This window comes from Gadus chalcogrammus, chromosome 15 (genome assembly GCF_026213295.1).
Source record: "Gadus chalcogrammus isolate NIFS_2021 chromosome 15, NIFS_Gcha_1.0, whole genome shotgun sequence".
NCBI classification, from domain to species: Eukaryota; Metazoa; Chordata; class Actinopteri; order Gadiformes; family Gadidae; genus Gadus; species Gadus chalcogrammus.
Genome location: NC_079426.1, coordinates 20773070 through 20792982, shown reverse-complemented (window position 1 = coordinate 20792982; position 19913 = coordinate 20773070). Strand labels below are relative to the sequence as shown.

Sequence of the window (19913 nt, the reverse complement as noted above, 5' to 3'; positions counted from 1 at the left end):
ACACACAGACAGACAGACAGACAGACAGACAGACAGACAGACAGACAGACAGACAGACAGACAGACAGACAGACAGACAGACAGACAGACAGACAGACAGAGAACGGGTGGCGATCTGGAGTATCTGAAAGAGCCGGCCCCTATGGCGAGCTCGACATTTGAACAACAAAGCTTATTTTTTCCTCTCTTTTTTTGCTTTCTTGTTCCTGGCGGTTGCACAGCGAGGGACAGGAAATTGCTCTCCCAGCTGCCTGGCTCTCTTCCAGCCATGCCCGGTCTGGCAAAGGGCTGGACAGATTGACTAACCTCCACAGTCTGACAGCTGAGACTGTTTGATTATGTAGCCACAGGTGAGTCACGACATGTACCTGTGACTTTGTCCAGTGAACTTTATGAATGTTACCCTGGACTCGATCTCAAACAGCCAATCGCAGGCTTATGTTTCAATTGAAGAGGTTAAAAGGTGTGCCACCACACCCTAGGAAAATACACAATGTGGTGCAGCATGAATGCATTCATGATCATGCCAATTTCTAATCTGATCACATGTCCATTTGCACTAACAGCTACTGCTCACAATACAATGAACGTGTGGGAGTGTGTGTGTTGGTGTGTGTGTGTGTGTGCGCGTGCGTGCGTGCGTGCGTGCGTGTGTGTGTGTGTGTGTGTGTGTGTGTGTGTGTGTGTGTGTGTGTGTGTGTGTGTGTGTGTGTGTGTGTGTGTGTGTGTGTGTGTGTGTGTGTGTGTGTGTGTGTGTGTGGTGGATGATGGCAAACAGCCCCAGAGTCCAATCAGAGTTGACCATGTGAGGCAGGTTAATCAAGCCATCATCCACACACACTCAAGAAATTTTTTCTGAAAAACCTTAGGAAAAACACACGAAATTAACACATGAAATAAATAGCAAAGCCAACGTTCCTGCACTGTTCTGCTGTGCTTCATATATAGCTGATGATTTTCTAGTGAAGCATGCATTCTGCTGAGCCAGCCCATATGTGCAACTTTATCAAGCGTGTTGGGTGGCAAAACATATACGTCGGCTTGGCTTGTTATCTGACCCTATTGACATTAAGAGAACTCACAATAATACCAATCCCCACAACACCAGGCATATCCTGATACACACAACAAGTAGACAGGCATTGGAAATGTTTAATAGTAAATGTACATTTAATGAATAGTTATAACCATACAAACAATGTGCTGAGCTGCCATTGGTTCCCATAGATTTCAAAAATAACTAATTGGGTGTAATGGTGTTGTTGTTTGTGTTTGATTGGTTGTTCAGTTGGTCATGTGGCACCAATATACAGACACTTGATCAGAAGCGATCAGATTTCGATGGAGCCCTCTACATATGGTTGAATATCGTCAGCAATGTGCTGTTGCTGCTCATGCTGTTGATTACCAAGATGATAGGGAACGCAAACAGGCATGATGAACGCAATCTTTCGACATCACACAAATCCTACAATTTGCATACTGTGTTGTTGTTTTTTTTGTGAGTTCAATGTAAATGAAACCCTGACATCATAAACAATATAACGAGTAATACTACAAGCACTGTCACTCTTTGAAAAGACTCAAAACCGTTTTTTTCAGAATAAAATTGCCTAGTGCACTTGCAAACACTCTGTAAAAATTATAATTTCTTTGCATAATGATAAGGGATAAATAAATAAACACATTAGTTAAGATAAACATGTTAAAACCATGGGGTTTATGATATGACACAAAGAGGAATGAAGGGGATACTATAGAGTGGCGAAGTCGCGCCCCTTCCGGTAGACCATGGGACCTATGAGATTGAAAAATATGAATGGGTTTCAATGGAGAGAAAGTAATTATTTTCTGGACCCAGTCTTTATATGCCCTGGATTACACATATGTTGTTTTTGGATTTAAATGATAATTTTTCTTGCAAAGAAACAAAGAAATTTGCGAAGAAGTTTGATAATGTTAGGTTTTGTGTGAGGCCGCTTTGTGAACTACAGCCCTTCGCTGCTCTCGACCCGAATGATATACATCACCACACCCGCACTTGGAACTGTGGTACAGACATGACGATCTCTCTGCTCAACTTCATCGCTTTTTTCTAAGGGGAGGATAAAAGCATCGAAAGAGGTGAAAAACATTATAAGTTGGGGCATGTGGAGAGTTTCAGTTATGCCGATGGGGAGATTGTCGGTCTTGTCCACGCCAGTCGCAGGGAACGTGACGTCACACACGAGACCTGTTGTCTTTCTTATTGTGTTTTCTCTACAGCCTTTAACTGAACAATTGCACAATAAATGGTCAAACTGTTGACGTGAAAAATTATCACTTGAATCCACTAACAACATATGTGTAATCCGGGGCATATAAAGATTGGGACCAGAAGATAATTACTTTCTCTCAATTGAAACCCATTCATATTTTTCGATCTCAAAGGTCCCATGGGCTCTACCGGAAGGGGCGTGACTTCGCCACTCTATAGAGAACTCAAGTCACTGTAGCTCCACTGCCATCACTTGACACGTATGAAGATGATAACCGTCTGTAACGCACTCCTCTACCAATGCTACATCACAGCTTATACAAACACACAATGTAACATACGATGGTTGATGTGTTGCATAATATCGTCCCACAAAGAGGGGTGAAACTCGGTGGTTGAAGAAACTCAGTGCATATGGATTTCCAACGAGGCAGAGCAGCCCCCATGGGTAGGAGACAGCAGAACACCTGAGCTTACCGTCCACACCTTGACAAACATCAGTGCAGGAAGGGATCCGGGAAGAAAACGAAAACATAAACCACTACAAATCTAGACAGTAATCAATCACATCCAATAATTCCCGTAACAAGATGCAGATTAACAGTCTCACATTAATAACAGCTATAAAATGTTGACAGCTATAAATGATGCCAAGAAACCAAACAAAAAACATGTAAAGACATTTGTCTGCGAGCAATCTGTATGGTCATGTGACAGCCACATGATAAGTTTCCATTGCAGTGTTCACCGCTGTACTGTGCATTTCAACTTTTTTCCCATTTAGTTCTCCCTCAAATTATCCACTGCCTCTCAAGCTTAGCCCAGTACTGTTTGGTTTGTCACTGTAGAAAATCTATTTTGGTTCCACGTGTATGTATGTGGTGGGCCACCTGATAATCATGTGTTAAGTCCCTGGACGCCGTGGAGAGGAATCCTGGGTTGGAGGAATGCTTTAATGGTGACACACGGTATCTGTTGGGGGAGACACGCACACGGCATCTACACTCTGACATACATTCATTTCAATGTCTTTGATGGCCGCTGCCAACAGCATGCGCACATCGTTGGAGGAGGAATCAAAGAAGGGACCAGCAGGTGGGGATTGTGAGACCAGTGCGCGCCGATGCGTTAGTTAGTTGGTTAGTTTAGCAGTGACATCCTTAATCTGGAGCAACGTCCCGCCGCCTCGGGATCCAACAAGAGTCTGAACGGAACATCCCCTGTTTCAAAATGTTTTAAGTCCAGCGAAACAATCACCAAGGTCGACGGCGTCCCGGGGGGGGGGGGGGGTCCAGGTGAGGCGCTGGGCTCATACGCAGGTCCCCTGGTGGTGCCCTGTGTAGTGCTTGCGGTGCTTCAGGCCTCGGTCCTTGAGCTCCAGGGCTCTCTGCTGGGTCGTGTCCGCCAGGGCGCTGGCAATGGCCATGCCTAGCGGGAGAGTCATGTGGGGAAGATGAGACGGATGAGTTCATTCATCATTTAATTGGGTTTAACCGTTCAGGCTGCATGCGCATTCTTTATGGCCTTTTACTTTATTATGACTTATTATTTACTCGTCGATATTAACTCAAGGCACATCCTGCCGTTGCCCTGATGAACGACCTCTACCCTGCAACATTAAACGTGAGAAAGGAGGAAGACATGCACCCAGAGAGACTCTGTAATGTATTTCTATAATCACATATACGAGGAGAACACAGAGAAGGCGTTGTGATGAACATCAAAGGGGAACGTCCCAGCAGCGTGTGACAGATGGAGATGCATTCACCTCAAAACCCCGTCCTCCTCCTCCTCTCACCATCAACAAAATATGGGGTCTCTCTCTCTCTCTCTCTCTCTCTCTCTCTCTCTCTCTCTCTCTCTCTCTCTCTCTCTCTCTCTCTCTGTCTCCCCCCCCACCTCAGCACGTCCATATCTGATCTCCCACGCCAGCATCACAGCGCCTTGTGTTTCCCTGGCAGGTCATGCTGCCGTTATTCTAGATGTAGCAGTAATGGCGCCCCCCCCCCTCCCCAGCAACACTGCGGGGCTGACAGGGCACGGTACCATTAGCGGCGCAGGAGAGGAGTGGGCTGAGGGGCCCCAGCCAAGTGCACGGGATAACTGCGAGCAGGGGGAGTCTGCGGCTGCTGCTCGGCACCATGTGATTTAGATGCCCAATGTTTGGAGAATTTCACACTCAACTGATTTGTTTTGCGGACGCTTTTTTTCCCCTCTCTCCTTTTTGGGGGGGCGGATGGAAAAATTTAAAGCGGATTACACAGCCCTGTGGTGTGCTCTCCGGTGAGACTGTTTGGTGTGTGTGTTTGTGTGTGGTGGGGGGTGGGGGGGTCTGGCTGTGTGTATGGGTGTGCATGCCTCTGTTGCTGTGTGTGTCTGTGTGTTAGTGTGTGAGAGAGAAGATTTCGCACCGTTATGTATATTCCTGTCTGTACTACGTGCACTAAAGTTCGGCTACCAAGAGCCAAATTAACACTTTTGCATCTCCCGTTCTGCATTACTCTCACCAAACACAATCAGACGTACAGAGTACTCCGAAGCCGGTGGTCTCCCTACTGATTCGACCGGGCGGGCCCGGTAATGCGTTGCGCACGCTGCATTTGATGGTGTTTGGAAAAGCCAATTTCTGTTCTTCGGAAATCTTACAGACAGAGTTAAAGTATGCAGAGTTGCAATATATATCTGGAAATGTCCGTATTGATGCAAAGCAGCTGTGGTGTTGAAATGGTTAAAATGTTTGTCCTCTGTTTGTGTAAATAATATGTGAGCGACGGTGAAGGTCAAATATGAGGTCCTATACTTTAATGTGCCACCAGGAATCGACACCAGTGTATGTAATAACACGTTAGGTAACACCATTATTTTTTCAGCAACGGGGTAATCTAACTAATTACTGTTTCCGTCGTTACAACGCCGTTACGTTACTGTGCGTTAAATGCGGTGCGTTACTATGAATTGATTGATAAACTGCGTAATCCGAACGCACCCCTGGCTCCAAACACAAACTGCTAGTGAGGAGACCGGGTGGGTTAATGCGATTATGATTGGCTAAGGCAGAGTCATGGTAGCCAATCTGAGTGTTTTTACACACACGCCACACACACGCACAAGCACACACCAAATAGATTTGATGAACCAGCAAGAAATGGCGAGTCCGGAGCAATCTGATGAAAAGTTGGCATTTTCTGTAGTATTCGGCAGATGTTCCACAGCCTTTGCAACCAAGCAAATTAAAATTCAGTTGGAAGTATACCGGGGCCTTAAATGGGCAGTTCAACGATTTAACACATTAAGGCCAATTGAAAACTGCTCAGAAAAATCCAAATTCTTTGACATAGAGTAACTTTCTTTTTTTACTGTAGCGCAAATAGTTACTTTCCCTGGTAAATAGTTATTTCAGTTACTGAAATATTTCAGTAGTAATTCAGTTACTAACTCAGTTACTTTTTGGAACAAGTAGTGAGTAACTATAACTAATTACTTTTTTAAAGCAACGTTCCCAACACTGATCGACACACAAAGAAAAGTTGCAGCTCATGTTTTTCTTCCGCCGTACTCTAGAGTACTCCAGATCCTTTTGGTTTCTTAAGTGTGTTGTCCTTCACCTCATATAAATGTCACCTGTCTTCAGTATTCACGGCTGAAAATACGTGTTAATTAGCAAAATGAAATTGGTCAAATCTAATCACATTATTCGACAGGTGAGAGCGGGCGCTCGCTGAGTGCCATGGCAACGGGGCTCATTAACGTAATTGTTTTGTCAGGTGAGTTGCTGCATCATTAACTCCCGACCCTGCCGCCGTCTTGATGGGACTAATGGGGTCATTAGCGAGCGATCTAATCGTCTGCGGGGAGCGGGCATGCTAGACGACGCAGCGAGTCGCACTGTGGCGGAGGGAAGTAGTACAGTGAACACAGTGGCAGGCTTTGAAACATCTGGGAAAGGAGGTGCTCGCTTCCATCAAAAGAACAACACATTTTTTTCCCCCTCCAACATCCCTGTTGCAGATCATACTCTGAATGAAGACACAGGAGACACGTAGCGTTTCCTGTGCCACGTGAAGGCAGAACGGACGGTAGAACAATAGCAGCTGGTTCGTCAAATATTTACGAACAAGCTGGCACGCATCGTGTTGACAGCGCTGGATGGACTCCAGTGGTGTCAGATTGGAGTCGGGGGGAGGGATGGGCTCAGATCGAGGTAACGCCAGATTCCCCACCCCCCCGCCCTCCCCAGCAAGTTTCTGAGAAAAAAATTGCATCAAAGCACAGTAAGGAAGGTGTGGAAACTGCACTCCCAGGTCAACAAAGCAGAGTTTCCAATTTGTGTCTCCAGGCCACCTGTTGGGCCGATACCCAGGGTGGGGGGCCTGCCAGCAGGGGGGCTGGGGGGGCTGCCCACAGGGGTTACGGGGCCGGCCCACAGAGGGATGGGGCGTCGGCCAACACAGCGCGGAGGTGGTGTGAAGGTCAACGCATAGGGAGAACGAAACGAGAAAAATTAAACATTTTGGTCGCTTCAGGTCACTGAGCACTCCCTGCCTTTATTGAAGAGAGAGAGGGAGAGAGAGAGAGAGAGAGAGAGAGAGAGAGAGAGAGAGAGAGAGAGAGAGAGAGAGAGAGAGAGAGAGAGAGAGAGAGAGAGGGAACGAGGGGGAGAGAGAGAGAGAGACGGAGAGAGTATGAGAGAGTGAGGGAGGGAGATGGGGATGGAGAGAGAGAGAGAGATGGAGAAATTGAGAGAGAGATGGAGAAGTGAGAGAGAGAGAGAGAGATATAGATCGACATAGCCCAAAGAGATGGAGGAGAACAAGGATGAGAGGAGGAGTAGAGGAGCGAGGTCGACCTGGTTCTCTGGGCATAAAAGGGGAAACAGGAAGGAGTTATCCAAGCGTTCCCGCATCAACCTATCTCTCCAGCATTGTTGCAGGGATATGCAAATAAGTGTTCAGCGCGGGGTATGGGATGCTTAGCTTGTTCTTCCCCCTTCTCCATCAGTGGTCCGGTTTGGGCCAGGACGCAGGTTCCTCTGGTGAAGAGGACACTGTGTGCCTCTCCTTCAGCCACAAAGTACTTCACTTAACTGCTGCACCTTCGGAAATCTTCCTGTCATACTTCTTTCTCTCTTCTCACACACAAACACTCAATTGCTCCGACAGACTGCACGCACACACACACATGTACACAAACACATGTGCATGTACGCAAACACACACACACACGCACACTAACTTCCACACACACACACACACACACACACACACACACACACACACACACACACACACACACACACACACACACACACACACACACACACACACACACACACACACACACACACACACTTGTTTTTGCTTTCAAAGGCTCTCAGCTACCCGCTGTACCCTTCTTCAGTTTCGATCTCTTCTTTTAACCTTCTCCCCCTGCTCTCTGTCTGTCTCTGTGGTGCACCGTGTGACTCAGGCTGATCAACAAGGGATGATATAAAGGACTATAAAGGTCTCTAAGCAGAGAGCAGAGAGCACAGGTAGGACACATCCTGCATATTATCTCAAATGCTCTCTCTCTCTCTCTCTCTCTCTCTCTCTCTCTCTCTCTCTCTCTCTCTCTCTCTCTCTCTCTCTCTCTCTCTCTCTCTCTCTCTCTCTCTCTCTCTCTCTCTCCCCCATCCGTAAATCTCCCTCTACCAAGCTCCGGAGTCTTCCCTGATCTTTTTATTATCAACCTCTTTTAAGTCCTGCAAGAATACAAGACAGCAAAACACTTTCATATGGTGGTGCCAATATGGTTCTGACTGTATGAAATGACAACACGTAGTCAGATCCCTCTTACGGGGTATTTTCTCGTTTCTGTGTTCTGGTACATACATTTAAGAGCTGGCTAATGGTCAGTCCATTTGGTCAGGATTCACTCAATGGAGAGGTTCAAACTCAAAATTCAGAATGCTTATGCCAAGTGCTGCACAGCAAAGGGGTTCAATTCTGTGTAACTGACACATCACCGATAGGGAGGTCCACGGAGAGCGAATACAGTGCAAGTACCTCAACCATGGCTTCATGGTCCAGTTAACACCTGTGATCTGCCTGAACAATGAGCAGTTCACATTGTTTACCCACTATCAGGAACAGCCACTGAAATACATCAAATTAATGCAGGGGGTCTCAATGATATCTTGGTGTATGTGTGTGTGCGTGCGTGTTTGCGTGTTTGTGTGTGCATGTGTCCACATGCATGTGTGCTTGCTGCTAAAGCCAAACTAAAGTTGAGAGAATTCTGCTCTCACAGCTTGTGATCTCATCTCACACACTAGCATGTGCAGAGAGAGAGAGAGAGAGAGAGAGAGAGAGAGAGAGAGAGAGAGAGAGAGAGAGAGAGAGAGAGAGAGAGAGAGAGAGAGAGAGAGAGAGAGAGAGAGAGAGAGGAAGAGATAAAGAGATAAAGGTAGATTGATTTTAGAGAGAAAGAGAGAGCGAGAGAGAGCGAGAGTGATATGGGAGAGAGCGAGAGAGAGCGAGAGTGATATGGGAGAGAGCTCTCCCAGCTATTACTGTAATTCAGTGGTTTACAGTAAGCTAAGAATAACAAAGCAATAATAACAAGTCATAATTTAGGTCAACGTGAGACAAGCAGTACAGTAAATGCATGTGTTAAACCATAATGTAATGATGAAATGTAATGAGATCTTCATGCCATCTAAATAAGTGCATCTCAAAATTTGAATTTCTTATTGACCAACATTCGAATGAGACACTGTCCCGGAAAACTTTCTATTTAATTAGAGAACTGTATCGGCAAATAAACATCATACGATACGGTACCTTTGAAATACCTTGACTATCCACTTTAAACCAACACTTTACACTTTGGCCAAAAGTCCTCAGTGCTGATATTTTTCTGAAACTCTCCCAAACCACATTATCGCTATTAAAGTCCTGCAATGAAGAATCACTTGGATGCTGCAAAATCTTCTCAAGAGCAGGCAATAAAACAGCTTGGCAACGGGACCTACCGAGTGTGTGTGTGTTTGTGTGTGTGTGTGTGTGTGTGTGTGTGTGTGTGTGTGTGTGTGTGTGTGTGTGTGTGTGTGTGTGTGTGTGTGTGTGTGTGTGTGTGTGTGTGTGTGTGTGTGTGTGTGTGTGTGCGAAAGAAATGTGTTGATGCTTTGATAGAGAGTTGCAATAACAGTGTAGACATTTATTTCTGTCGTCATGGCAGCAAGGGACGTCCACGTTCCTACGGCTGGTCTCAGTAGAGTTTCTATGGAGGAACTGTTGGAAGAGTGGCATAGTACCACTGTGCACGACCCACACACACAGGACTACTGTCAATAATTACACAGCAACACTCACCCGGATCCAAATATACTGAGGTAAGAACATTAGAACAGACAGAGGAAAGGGGGGGGGGGGGGGTATTTGTTGGTAAAAAGAGAGAGGCATAGAGAGAGAGGGAGAGAGGAAGAGAGAGCCAAAGAGGGAAAGAGGGAGAGAGGGAGAGGGAGTGACAGAGAGAGAGAGAGAGAGAGAGAGAGAGAGAGAGAGAGAGAGAGAGAGAGAGAGAGAGAGACAGAGAGACAGAGAGTGGAATCAAGTTTGTATAATTTAACCAAATTAGTTTTGTAGCTTTCACTACCACCTGGCAGGGCATCATGCCCCAAGGTATTGTCACCGGTTTGGCAAACATGTTGACATGCAATCAACAGAACCACAGTGAGTTGCTTTGTTGAGGAATGTAGATTGGCAGTGGTTAGGTTACGTTTCAAGGAAATATGCGTTGAAAATTTTATAGCGCAATCGTGATTTTTCTTGACAGTGTTGAAAAGTAAATCTGATGGTTGAATCTGGTGTTGACCTTTACCTCTGTTCTCCATCTGGCTAATCCCGCAAACACAATAAAAAAAATCTCTAGCTTGTAAATCGCCACAGCTAAAACCTCTTTTATCTTTTCTTAGGCAAGTGTTGAGACTATTACCAACAAGGAGGACATTTATCAAATACTTAAGTTGATGAGTTTGATCACAAAGTGTTTGCGACCTCAGACACTATGCAGATCAGGCTGCCCGGAAGGGAAAAACAATAAAGCCGTTCAGACGACGCTGTGCCCCTCCCTCAGTCCCCCCAGCACCTCTAGCGGCTCCTGGGTTGTTGTTGAAGGGATTATGATGCCTACAGAGGAGACTAGGCAGGTGGAAGGCAAGGAAGCAAAGGAAAAAAAGCGACAAAACATGACTGAAAAGGAAAGTGATCATGAGGAGGCAGGCCTGCAGGATGAGGATGGTAAGAGCCAGCCTCAGCAACAGGGAGAGGAACACATTGCTGAAGACATCTCTAAGAATGGAGAAAATAAACAGGTGGAGGCGGAGGCAGAAGAGGAAACGGTAAAAGACAAAAAACAGGAGCAGAGCAGGCAAACTGGACAGAAAAGGTCTTCAGGAACCAATCGAACCAGACTGGTATTGAAGGGGCTGAGTATGTTTTGGAAGAAAAGGAAAAAGATTTTCTGATGGATGAGGAATAATTTCTTGTCAAGACCAAAGACAAATCTCCTCCCACTGTAGAGCAGAACTCTGATGAGTCTGACAGTCAAACTATCGGTAAGCCACAGGCTCAAGGGGGTCAAGTACTTGGTTATCCTTTGACACAAATTAAGAGGTTTTAACAGGAGACTAAATTAGAGTTAAGGTGCATAAATATTTCCCAAACCTTAAAATGTTTGTTGACTCTGCACAACGTCGATTGAAGGAGACAAAATAGAGAGAAATCACTCAGAACCTCATCCTTCCTTTAAGAGTTGGCTAGTGAGAATGACTACTTCACTGATCTGACAGATGTATGGAGAATGTACCACTGGAGACAGCGGCAGTACACATGGGTACACATTCGAGAAAGTATATTATCCATGGCTAGGCTTGACCAGTTTTGATGTTTTAAGCATCATCGTAGTGGTTTTAGGAGTTGTTGAATAGTGCATATTGGTTTTACTGACTATTGTATAGTGCAGTGTGGTTTTTTATAAAAATACAAAATCAAAAAGCCCTTTTTGTCAATTTAACGCAGCTTTTTTTAATTACGCTTTTTTATATAGAATACACAAAATCAAAAGCATATTTAACATCTTTGCAACTGTGGTGGGATGTAGGGAAATCAAGCAACTGTCTCAACAGCTCTCTCTCAATGTCACAAAAGACAGAGCCAGGTCAATGAGAGAACTGGAAATAGATTTGTAGGAGGAGATCGAGGCCATATAAAGGCTCTCACTGCAAAATGATGTGCTCTGGCCAACCTGCTAAGCACTGCAGCACAGGGGGCGCTAGTGAGGTCATGTTTATTGAGCGTGACACAAATGGATGCGCCATATCAGTAATTTATGATCTTGAGAAAGCTGATCCTTTTCAGAACCCGCAGAACCATGAAAATATGCAACCAACTTTTGTGGACTTTGGTATACAAGTGAACATAAAGATGACCATTTATTTGCCCAGTCATTCTATAGTGGTCTCCCAAAAGCCTAGCCTGACTCCATCCTGAATGCGGTCCTTTCTGCAGAAGAGCTGGATGCTGCAGTACAGGGCTTGCAGAGTGGTAAAATGGTCTGCCTGCTGATTTGAATAAGGTGTTCTGTTCAGTAAAATATGCAGATGTTCTTGCTGTATTAAGGGACAGTCTGGCTGGAAGGAGGCTACCTGTGAGTTGTAGGAGGGCAGTGATAACACTGATTCCTAAAAAGGAAGATTTGAGAACAGATCAAAAACTGGAGGCTGGTCTCCCTACACTGCACTGATTACATACTCCTGTCGAGGATTTTGGCCACCAGCTTGCGAGAGATAATGGAGGAGGTCATCGATTTGAATCAAACCTACTGTGTGCCCGACAGGTTAATATCTGGCAATGCTCAATTTATTAGGGACAATTCGGAAGTCTCTGGCTCATTGGGAATAGTGACTTGTCTTATTTCCATGGATTCGGCTATTGACGAACATCAGTACTTGTGGCAAACACTTCAGGCATTTGGTTTCAACCCAGGATTCATAGCCATAAACAAGGATATTATTTATCAAGTATGTTGTACTTTATTGCAATGTAAACGTTTTTACATCAATTAATGAAAATTATGTCTGGTTTGTCAATACCAGGGTGCAATGTATCTTTACACGATCAGCCAATGCAGATGATGTAATATTCTTTGTCAAACATCAAGGAGACATGACCTTTTTAGCAAGGCAGTGAGTGATATCAGTTTGCTCTCCTCTGCAAGGGTCAACTGGGAAAGGAGAAAGGCTGTTTTAGTTTGGGGCTAGCTAACCAGATAGTCCTAACAGGAGGGTTGATTTGGAGAACGGGGGTTTAAAATACTTTTTTTTTTTTTTTTTTTTAAATACGTTTAAAGTGTTTTTACAGGGTAGCAAGACTTTCTAAATAAAAACTGGTAAAATATTTTGGATAAAGTAGAGGGACTGCCAAAGTAGTGGAGTTGGCTTCCATTGCACCATTAATATTGTTGCTTCAACCCTGTAGCATTGGCTTGTTCATGTAGATCCCCCACCAAACCTGCTGGCTAAGATTCAATCAGTCTTAGTGGATTTCTTTTGGGACGTGCTTCACTGGCTTTCTCAGAGCATACTTTGTCCCCCAAAGAAGATGGAGGCCAAGGAATTGTGCATCTGGCAAACAGGGATGCCCCCTTCATCCAGAGACAACCAACAGGGCCAAATTACCTTGTCTCAGGGCCACTGGCATGTTCTGTTCTGAGATGTTTTGTTCATTTGGGATTAAACATCCCTTTTTTTCCCATGGATTTTAACGTCAACGATTTCAGGAACCTCCCTGTCTTTTATCATGGCCTTTTTACAGTATGAGACCTCTTTGTGAAACAGAGAGTGGCCTTTCCATCGTCACCTCACTGGCTGCTTAATGAACCTGCGTTGCTCGGAGGTTGGCTAGCTGGCCACTATGTGACAGGACCCACACTCTTGGAATGACTGTGTGGGGCTTATAGTAAAGCTGTCTGGTCCAGAATTGGACGACACTGCAACTTTGGGTGCAAACTTAGGAGTTACATCATCTCGGGTTCATTGGGCAGCTGCTGGACTGCTAGAAACATCAGCTGACTGGTGATGAATGCATCCTTCTAAGTTCCAACTGTGCCTCTAGTTGGCCTAATTGTTATGATCCTTTCACTTCTTAGAATTTTCTTCCTGGTTTTAAAGACTGCTCAGGGGTCTCATTTATAACCGTTGAAAAACGGGACAAAACGAGGCTGAAATTGGCATACGTGACTTTCCACGCCAAGGTTGTGATCTATAAAAAACCAACCTGACGGGAGAATGTACACAGCCCTAAGCAAACTCTGACCCATGCGTACGCATGGTTTGGAGGAAAAGGAGAATTGGCGACACAGATGGTGTGGCGGTGAACTGAAGTCAGACGGAAGAATTGTAGAGTGAGAAGAACGATAATGTTTTATCATCGCCCTTCATCAATTTAATTTCAACCCGTATCATGCGTTAAATTTATGTAATCAGAATAATTTAAGTCAACTGCGTTATTTCTCAGTTATAACTCCAGAAACATCTCCTTAGAATAGAAATAAAAAAAATTCGCTATATTTAATACCGTCACTCCATACTGTCCACTGACGGCACGACTGCATGGAATAAAGCAATTGTCCAACATGTGTCAATAACATAATATCTTTATGTGACACTGTAAACACATAATCAAATGTCAATTAAATCCCAAGTGTGGAAAACCAAGCCACACTCCTCATCACAATCGTTGTCCGTTAATCTTGATGCTTTTCATGACAAATCAGGCATTAAAAAGGGGTGATGTTCAAGAACATTTTACATTACAGAGGTGAGCGCCGTGGTAATGCTGCACCATATGGCACTTCTTGCGGACCATGCAAATGGCAGGATTCGGAGGGAGAGGGTCTTTAGGGACCATAACGATTTATTGGTAGGCTACATAAAAATATGTACCTTTATGCCAGACCACTTCTTTTTAAATTCTGGGACTGTGCGCTCCGTGCTACTGACAGAGTTCACTGCTGCAGCAACATGTTGCCACTCACTCTGCTTTTTGTTGTTGGCGATCCCAATCCCGTGACCGCCGAACAAAACTACTTTTTGGGCCTCCATCTCACCCACAAGTGTCTCCACTTCAACCTCCGGGAAATTTCGCTTTTTTGCTTTTCTCAGTACTTCTGCCATTGTTTCCGAAAAGACATAATACTTGTATCTGAGTCTGTTTTATATACAGATCGCATTCAAGAGGTAATTTGCATTGACCATTTATGGTTAAAAAGGGGCGTGTACAGGGCGGAACGTGAAGCTGATTCAGCTGCGCACACTTGTAGGCACTCTGTGATTTATAAAGCAAAGATTGCGTACGATGTGCGTACGCAGGGTTTTATAGATCTGAATATTTTTTAGCGCACGCAAAACTTGGCTTTTGGGCGTACGTACACTTTTAGTAACGATCCCATGCACAGTTTTATAAATGAGACCCCAGGGCTGTTAGGTAAAGTGTTGTATTTGAACAATTTGTCAGGTAAACTCTCCAACAAAATGTGCGTAAAGATTTTAAACAAAGGTAGGGTGGATGGTCGATCTGGCTGTCCCTGGAGAGTTCACTTGGGCCTGAAGGAGGAAGGACCCTGGTGATCCGCAGTTGAGAGTTCAGCAGGGGATTGTTTGGGTGTCAAACATATGCTGTTCGGTACACACAGAGTCTTTCACAGTTTTTCAGAGTGACAGACTAACGCCTCCATTCCTGCTGTTAATTATGTTTTTTATGTTTTTTAGAGTTGCACGTTTTTTTTTTAAAGCACAACAAAATTTTTGGTTTTAAATACAGTTAAGTGTTCAAACACAAAATTAGTATTTTAAACTTTATGATTGGCCAAGCATAGATGGCAATCTATCTAAGCTGAGAATTCCCTGAGAATTCCCTGAGTATGGACCAGGGATGGAAATTAACACCCGCCACACGCCATTTGCGGGTGGATTTGTATGGTGGCGGGTGAATTGTGTCACTTCACCCGCCACTGTGGCGGGTAATACTTGCCAGTCAGGTCCGATCAAATTTGCATATCTAATACATTCGTTATACGGCGCTGCACAGTTCCACAACCATTACTGTCAACATCCGGGCCCCTTCTTCCTCTACGCCTCTTTTGCTGAACTGCGACTGTCAATATCCGGGATAATATCGGTAACAGGGCTCTCAAGTCTCATGCGTTCGGCGTGAGACACACGCAATTCAACCCATGCACATGCTCACACGCCACACGTAGGGTAACCACTGCCAGACGTCCTCTTTTGCCCGGACATGCCCTCTTTTTGACACACTTTTAAAAAATGTGTGTCGGAATTTCAAAATCGTCCGGGATTTTATTAAAGCCTCATATATGTTCACATTGAATTTGAGTTGCGTTTCTCTGGGTCGTTCACAAACTAGTTAGGCTACGCCCTCCCCTACTCAGTTCTGTTCGCTTCGCATTGGTGGAAGTGAGTAGGGGGAGTGGTTAAGTAGAGCCTTCAGATTGGACGGTTTGACCTACTCAGTTACCGTCGTGTTTTGTATTTATTATTTTACCATTATTGTTTTATAGGGACAAACATTAACAAATTTCTCCTACAGGGGATTGATAAAGTTCTATCTATTGAACAGAAAGAAACACTTGGTCATACTTTACACACTTTACCACAGCATTGGCCTACTGAATGCCACAGATATATTTTCAGCATTGGACTGAATGCCACACATATTTTCTTCTGAATATTAGTGTTAAGGGCATATAATGCTTATCATACGTCAGTTACCATGTCTGTGTGGACACATTTGTATGCAGTCACATGTAAATACAAAAAAACATGTTCCTATTGACTTATGATGGTGTAGCCATGCATGTTGTTTTATTATTAATATGTCAATTCGTTTTTTAATGAAAATACTTTGTATAGATGAATTATCCCCAAACTTGTCATCGTAACACCAACTGATGTGTATGAAAAACACTTTTCCTATCTATTGTTACTATTATATTGTTTAAAATGTACGCATATATTAAAAAATATATAGCGTATAAAAAGTGGCTGGTAAAAAAGATGAGTGGCTGGTAGATTTTTAAATCTACCTGCCACAGTGGCTGGTGGGCAAAAAAGTTAATTTCCATCTCTGGTATGGACGCACAGTTGTTTTTTACCCGACTCTTGAAGTCGAGGATGAATGTAGATTTCAGGTATAATAAAGAAATGCAGGACGTAGATATATTCTTGTGAGAGGAGCACTTTACTCTGTTGTAGGAGAATGGATGTTTGATTGGATCTTTTGGCTTCAATTAAATTATTTGTGGCTATTTACTGTTGTGTTTTCGTTTATATATGTTGTATGTTATTGTGTATTTATATGTCTATGTTTATTTATACATATTTTTTAACATTGACATGTGTATTATAGAGGAAATTGATAAAGAACAAAAAAACGTTTTTGGGGTCCGGTTGGCCGGAGGGAGAGAAAGATCTTTCTCTCCCTCCCCGGCTCTATTTCAGTTCTTTGTTTGTCCCCAGTCCTCCTTCACCTCGCTCCCCTGAGTTCTTACCATTAACTAAGAGAGAGAAAGAGTGAGAGAAAACGTTCAAACAAGAGCTAAAATAGGCAAAGTCATCGTCGATTCTGCTTGAAGAGCACCCCCCCACTATGGGGGGCGGTCTCAGAGTGACTCATTCCCGAGTGCTCAGATCAATGGATGAGGGTGTCTGACCCCAGGAGAGGAGGGGGAGGGGGAGGGGGGGGTCCGTATCTGTTCCTTTGACTTCGGGGGGAGGATTGCATGGCATATCTACGGAGTAACCCCTGAATAATTTCCAGAATTCACAATTCGGAATAAGTCTGTTCTTGCTTCATCGTCTAAACGATCATCGTGTCTAAAAAGTGGCTAATTAGAGTCATGTTAACACACTTGTCTGCATTATGAACGTCCCCTGGTTACTGGTTACACACATAGAGACACCGTTCTTCCCCTTGTGTTATTGTCAGTCGGGCGATCTCTACAAGGACGCTGGATACTGCAAGGTGCGCTTGGCTCCGTGTAACGAGGATCCTGTCCCACTGCGGGTTACCGCCAACCTGCGTTGGTGCTGAACATCCTGGATGCAGGTCTGCTCCTGTCTGCATGGGAGCACTACATCTTGATCATGAGGTGAAAGCCCTAGCGGCAAAACCCCACACCCTGGCTGATGAAAGTCTCCTTGTGCGTCTCCGCACTCCACTCAGCGGCAGCAGCAGAGCTCTTCGGACCTGTTCCCGTTGGCTACAGAAATGAACTATCGATGACGCCGCCGCCGAGGCTACGAGCGCTGCGGCAGATCTGATTAAACGTGTGAGGGTGAGGCGAAGGTCGGGTGGGAGGGGAACTGAGAGAACATACAGGAGCTCTGTACTTATTCCCTATCATGTTGTCTACATTTTGATTGTCTCGCTGACTGCTGAACGTACCCCAGCATGATGGCGTCATTTAGAGGGGACATACAAGGGAGGTATGTATTGTATATTCAGTTTGCTCTGAATACACAGGACCCACGATGATTTGCTTCCCGTATATCCGTCCGGCGTCTAGTGTGGCTGCAGAGTTTTACGGCTCGCAAAACAAACTGCAGGACAATTGAAAGGTGTGTGAGTGTGTGTGTGTGCATGTGTGCGTGCATTTGTGTGTTTGTGTGTGTGTGTGTGTGTGTGTGTGTGTGTGTGTGTGTGTGTTTGTGTGTGTGTGTGTGTGTGTGTGTGTGTGTGTGTGTGTGTGTGTGTGTGTGTGCGTGCTGACTGTGCATGCAGCCCTCTGTGCTTGGCTCTGGTCTAGGGAGGAGATTTATTAAGATGGCTGTCTGCGCTCGACGCTCGGAGACGCACGCTGCAGCGAGCAGGGGCATCGGGTTACACCCCCCTCCCGCCAGACAGTAGAGCGTTCCAGAGAAACGCATCCTGCAGCTGAAAGTGGGAGCTGGCAGGCTCACATCCCACGAGCAAGGGGGTCTTTTGCTGAAAGCAGCGGTGCATATGTTTCTCCTCAGTGCTTTGCTGTGATATGGACTCTGATGACATGTTTATTGAAAGACAAAATCCTTTTTGAATAATAAACTACAGCTCCGGCGGGCTCGTTAGTCATTCTATTTAGACTAGCTGAGTGCGTGTGTGTGTGTGTGTGTGTGTGTGTTTGTGTGTGTGTGTGTGTGTGTGTGTGTGTGTGTGTGTGTGTGTGTGTGTGTGTGTGTGTGTGTATGTGTGTGTGTGTGTGTGTGTGTGTGTGCGTGCGTGCGTGCGTGTGTGCGTGTGTGTGTGCATGTGTGTGTGTTTGTGTTTTTTTGTGTGTGTGTGTTTGTGTGTGTGTGTGTGTGTGTGTGTGTGTGTGTGTGTGTGTGTGTGTGTGTGTGTGTGTGTGTGAGTGTGTGTGAGTGTCTGATGTCTCTGTCAACATGTGTGGCAATTCATGGGACCAAAGCAGTGCCTCAAGTAAACTTAAATTGGTGTGTGTGTGTGTGTGTGTGTGTGTGTGTGTGTGTGTGTGTGTGTGTGTGTGTGTGTTTGTGTGTGTGTGTCTGTGTGTCTGTGTGTTTGTGTGTGCATGCACATGTGCAATTGAGTGTGTGTCTGTGTCCTACCAGATTGTCCAGGTGGAGGTATTCCTGAAGGTAGTCTTGGGAGGTAGAGGAGGACGGTCAGGACACTGGCTCGGCTCCCCCAGCATGGTTCAATAGCTATGGGCTTAGGCAGGAACTGCAAAACACACCAACACAAACACGCACACACACACACACACACACACACACACACACACACACACACACACACACACACACACACACACACACACACAAACACGCACACACACACACACACACACACACACACACACACACACACACACACACACACACACACACACACACACACACACACACACACACACAAACACGCACACACACACACACACACACACACACACACACACACACACACACACACACACACACACACACACACACAAACACACACACACAAAAAAACACAAACACACACACATGCACACACACACGCACACACGCACGCACGCACGCACACACACACACACACACACACACACACACACACACACACACACACACACACACACACACACACACACACACACAAGATAAGACACGATAATACTTTACAATTAGTACACCCATGTGAAACCCAGGCATAGAGCACAACGAATGTGGCTGTATGTGTGCTTGTGTGTGTGTGTGTGTGTGTGTGTGTGTGTGTGTGTGTGTGTGTGTGTGTGTGTGTGTGTGTGTGTGTGTGTGTGTGTGTGTGTGTGTGTGTGTGTGTGTGTGTGTGTGTGTGTATGTGCGTGTGTGTATGTGTCCTACTCCATTGACAATGGCTGATAATGGTTCCATTCTCCCCGCTCAAACACTGAGAAAATTGGCATGCCTCCCAGCGACCAATGGGGTCCCGTACAGGGAGGGAGGCCCTTGGGCCCTCGGGCCCCGAGCACGGAGTCGGGCTGATGAAGATGGAGCCAACCGGACCCCAAGAGAGCGGAGGCAAATACTCTGGCATGCAATGTGTTTGTGTGTGTCGGTATGTGTGTGGGGTTGATGCTG

General features: G+C 45.2%; 1 protein-coding gene across 1 annotated transcript in view; it reads right to left on the bottom strand.

The window, feature by feature from the left end:
- Positions 1-1848: 1848 nt before the first annotated feature.
- LOC130404302 (attractin-like protein 1) overlaps positions 1849-19913 on the bottom strand; it is a 226272-nt gene continuing 208207 nt past the window's right edge. The window contains exons 29-30 of the mRNA XM_056608961.1: positions 18921-19035; positions 1849-3685 (exon numbers count right to left, since the gene is read on the bottom strand). Of these exons, the coding sequence (XP_056464936.1) occupies positions 3567-3685; positions 18921-19035 (234 nt within the window). The 3' untranslated portion in view covers positions 1849-3566. The remainder of the gene's footprint in view (positions 3686-18920; positions 19036-19913) is intronic.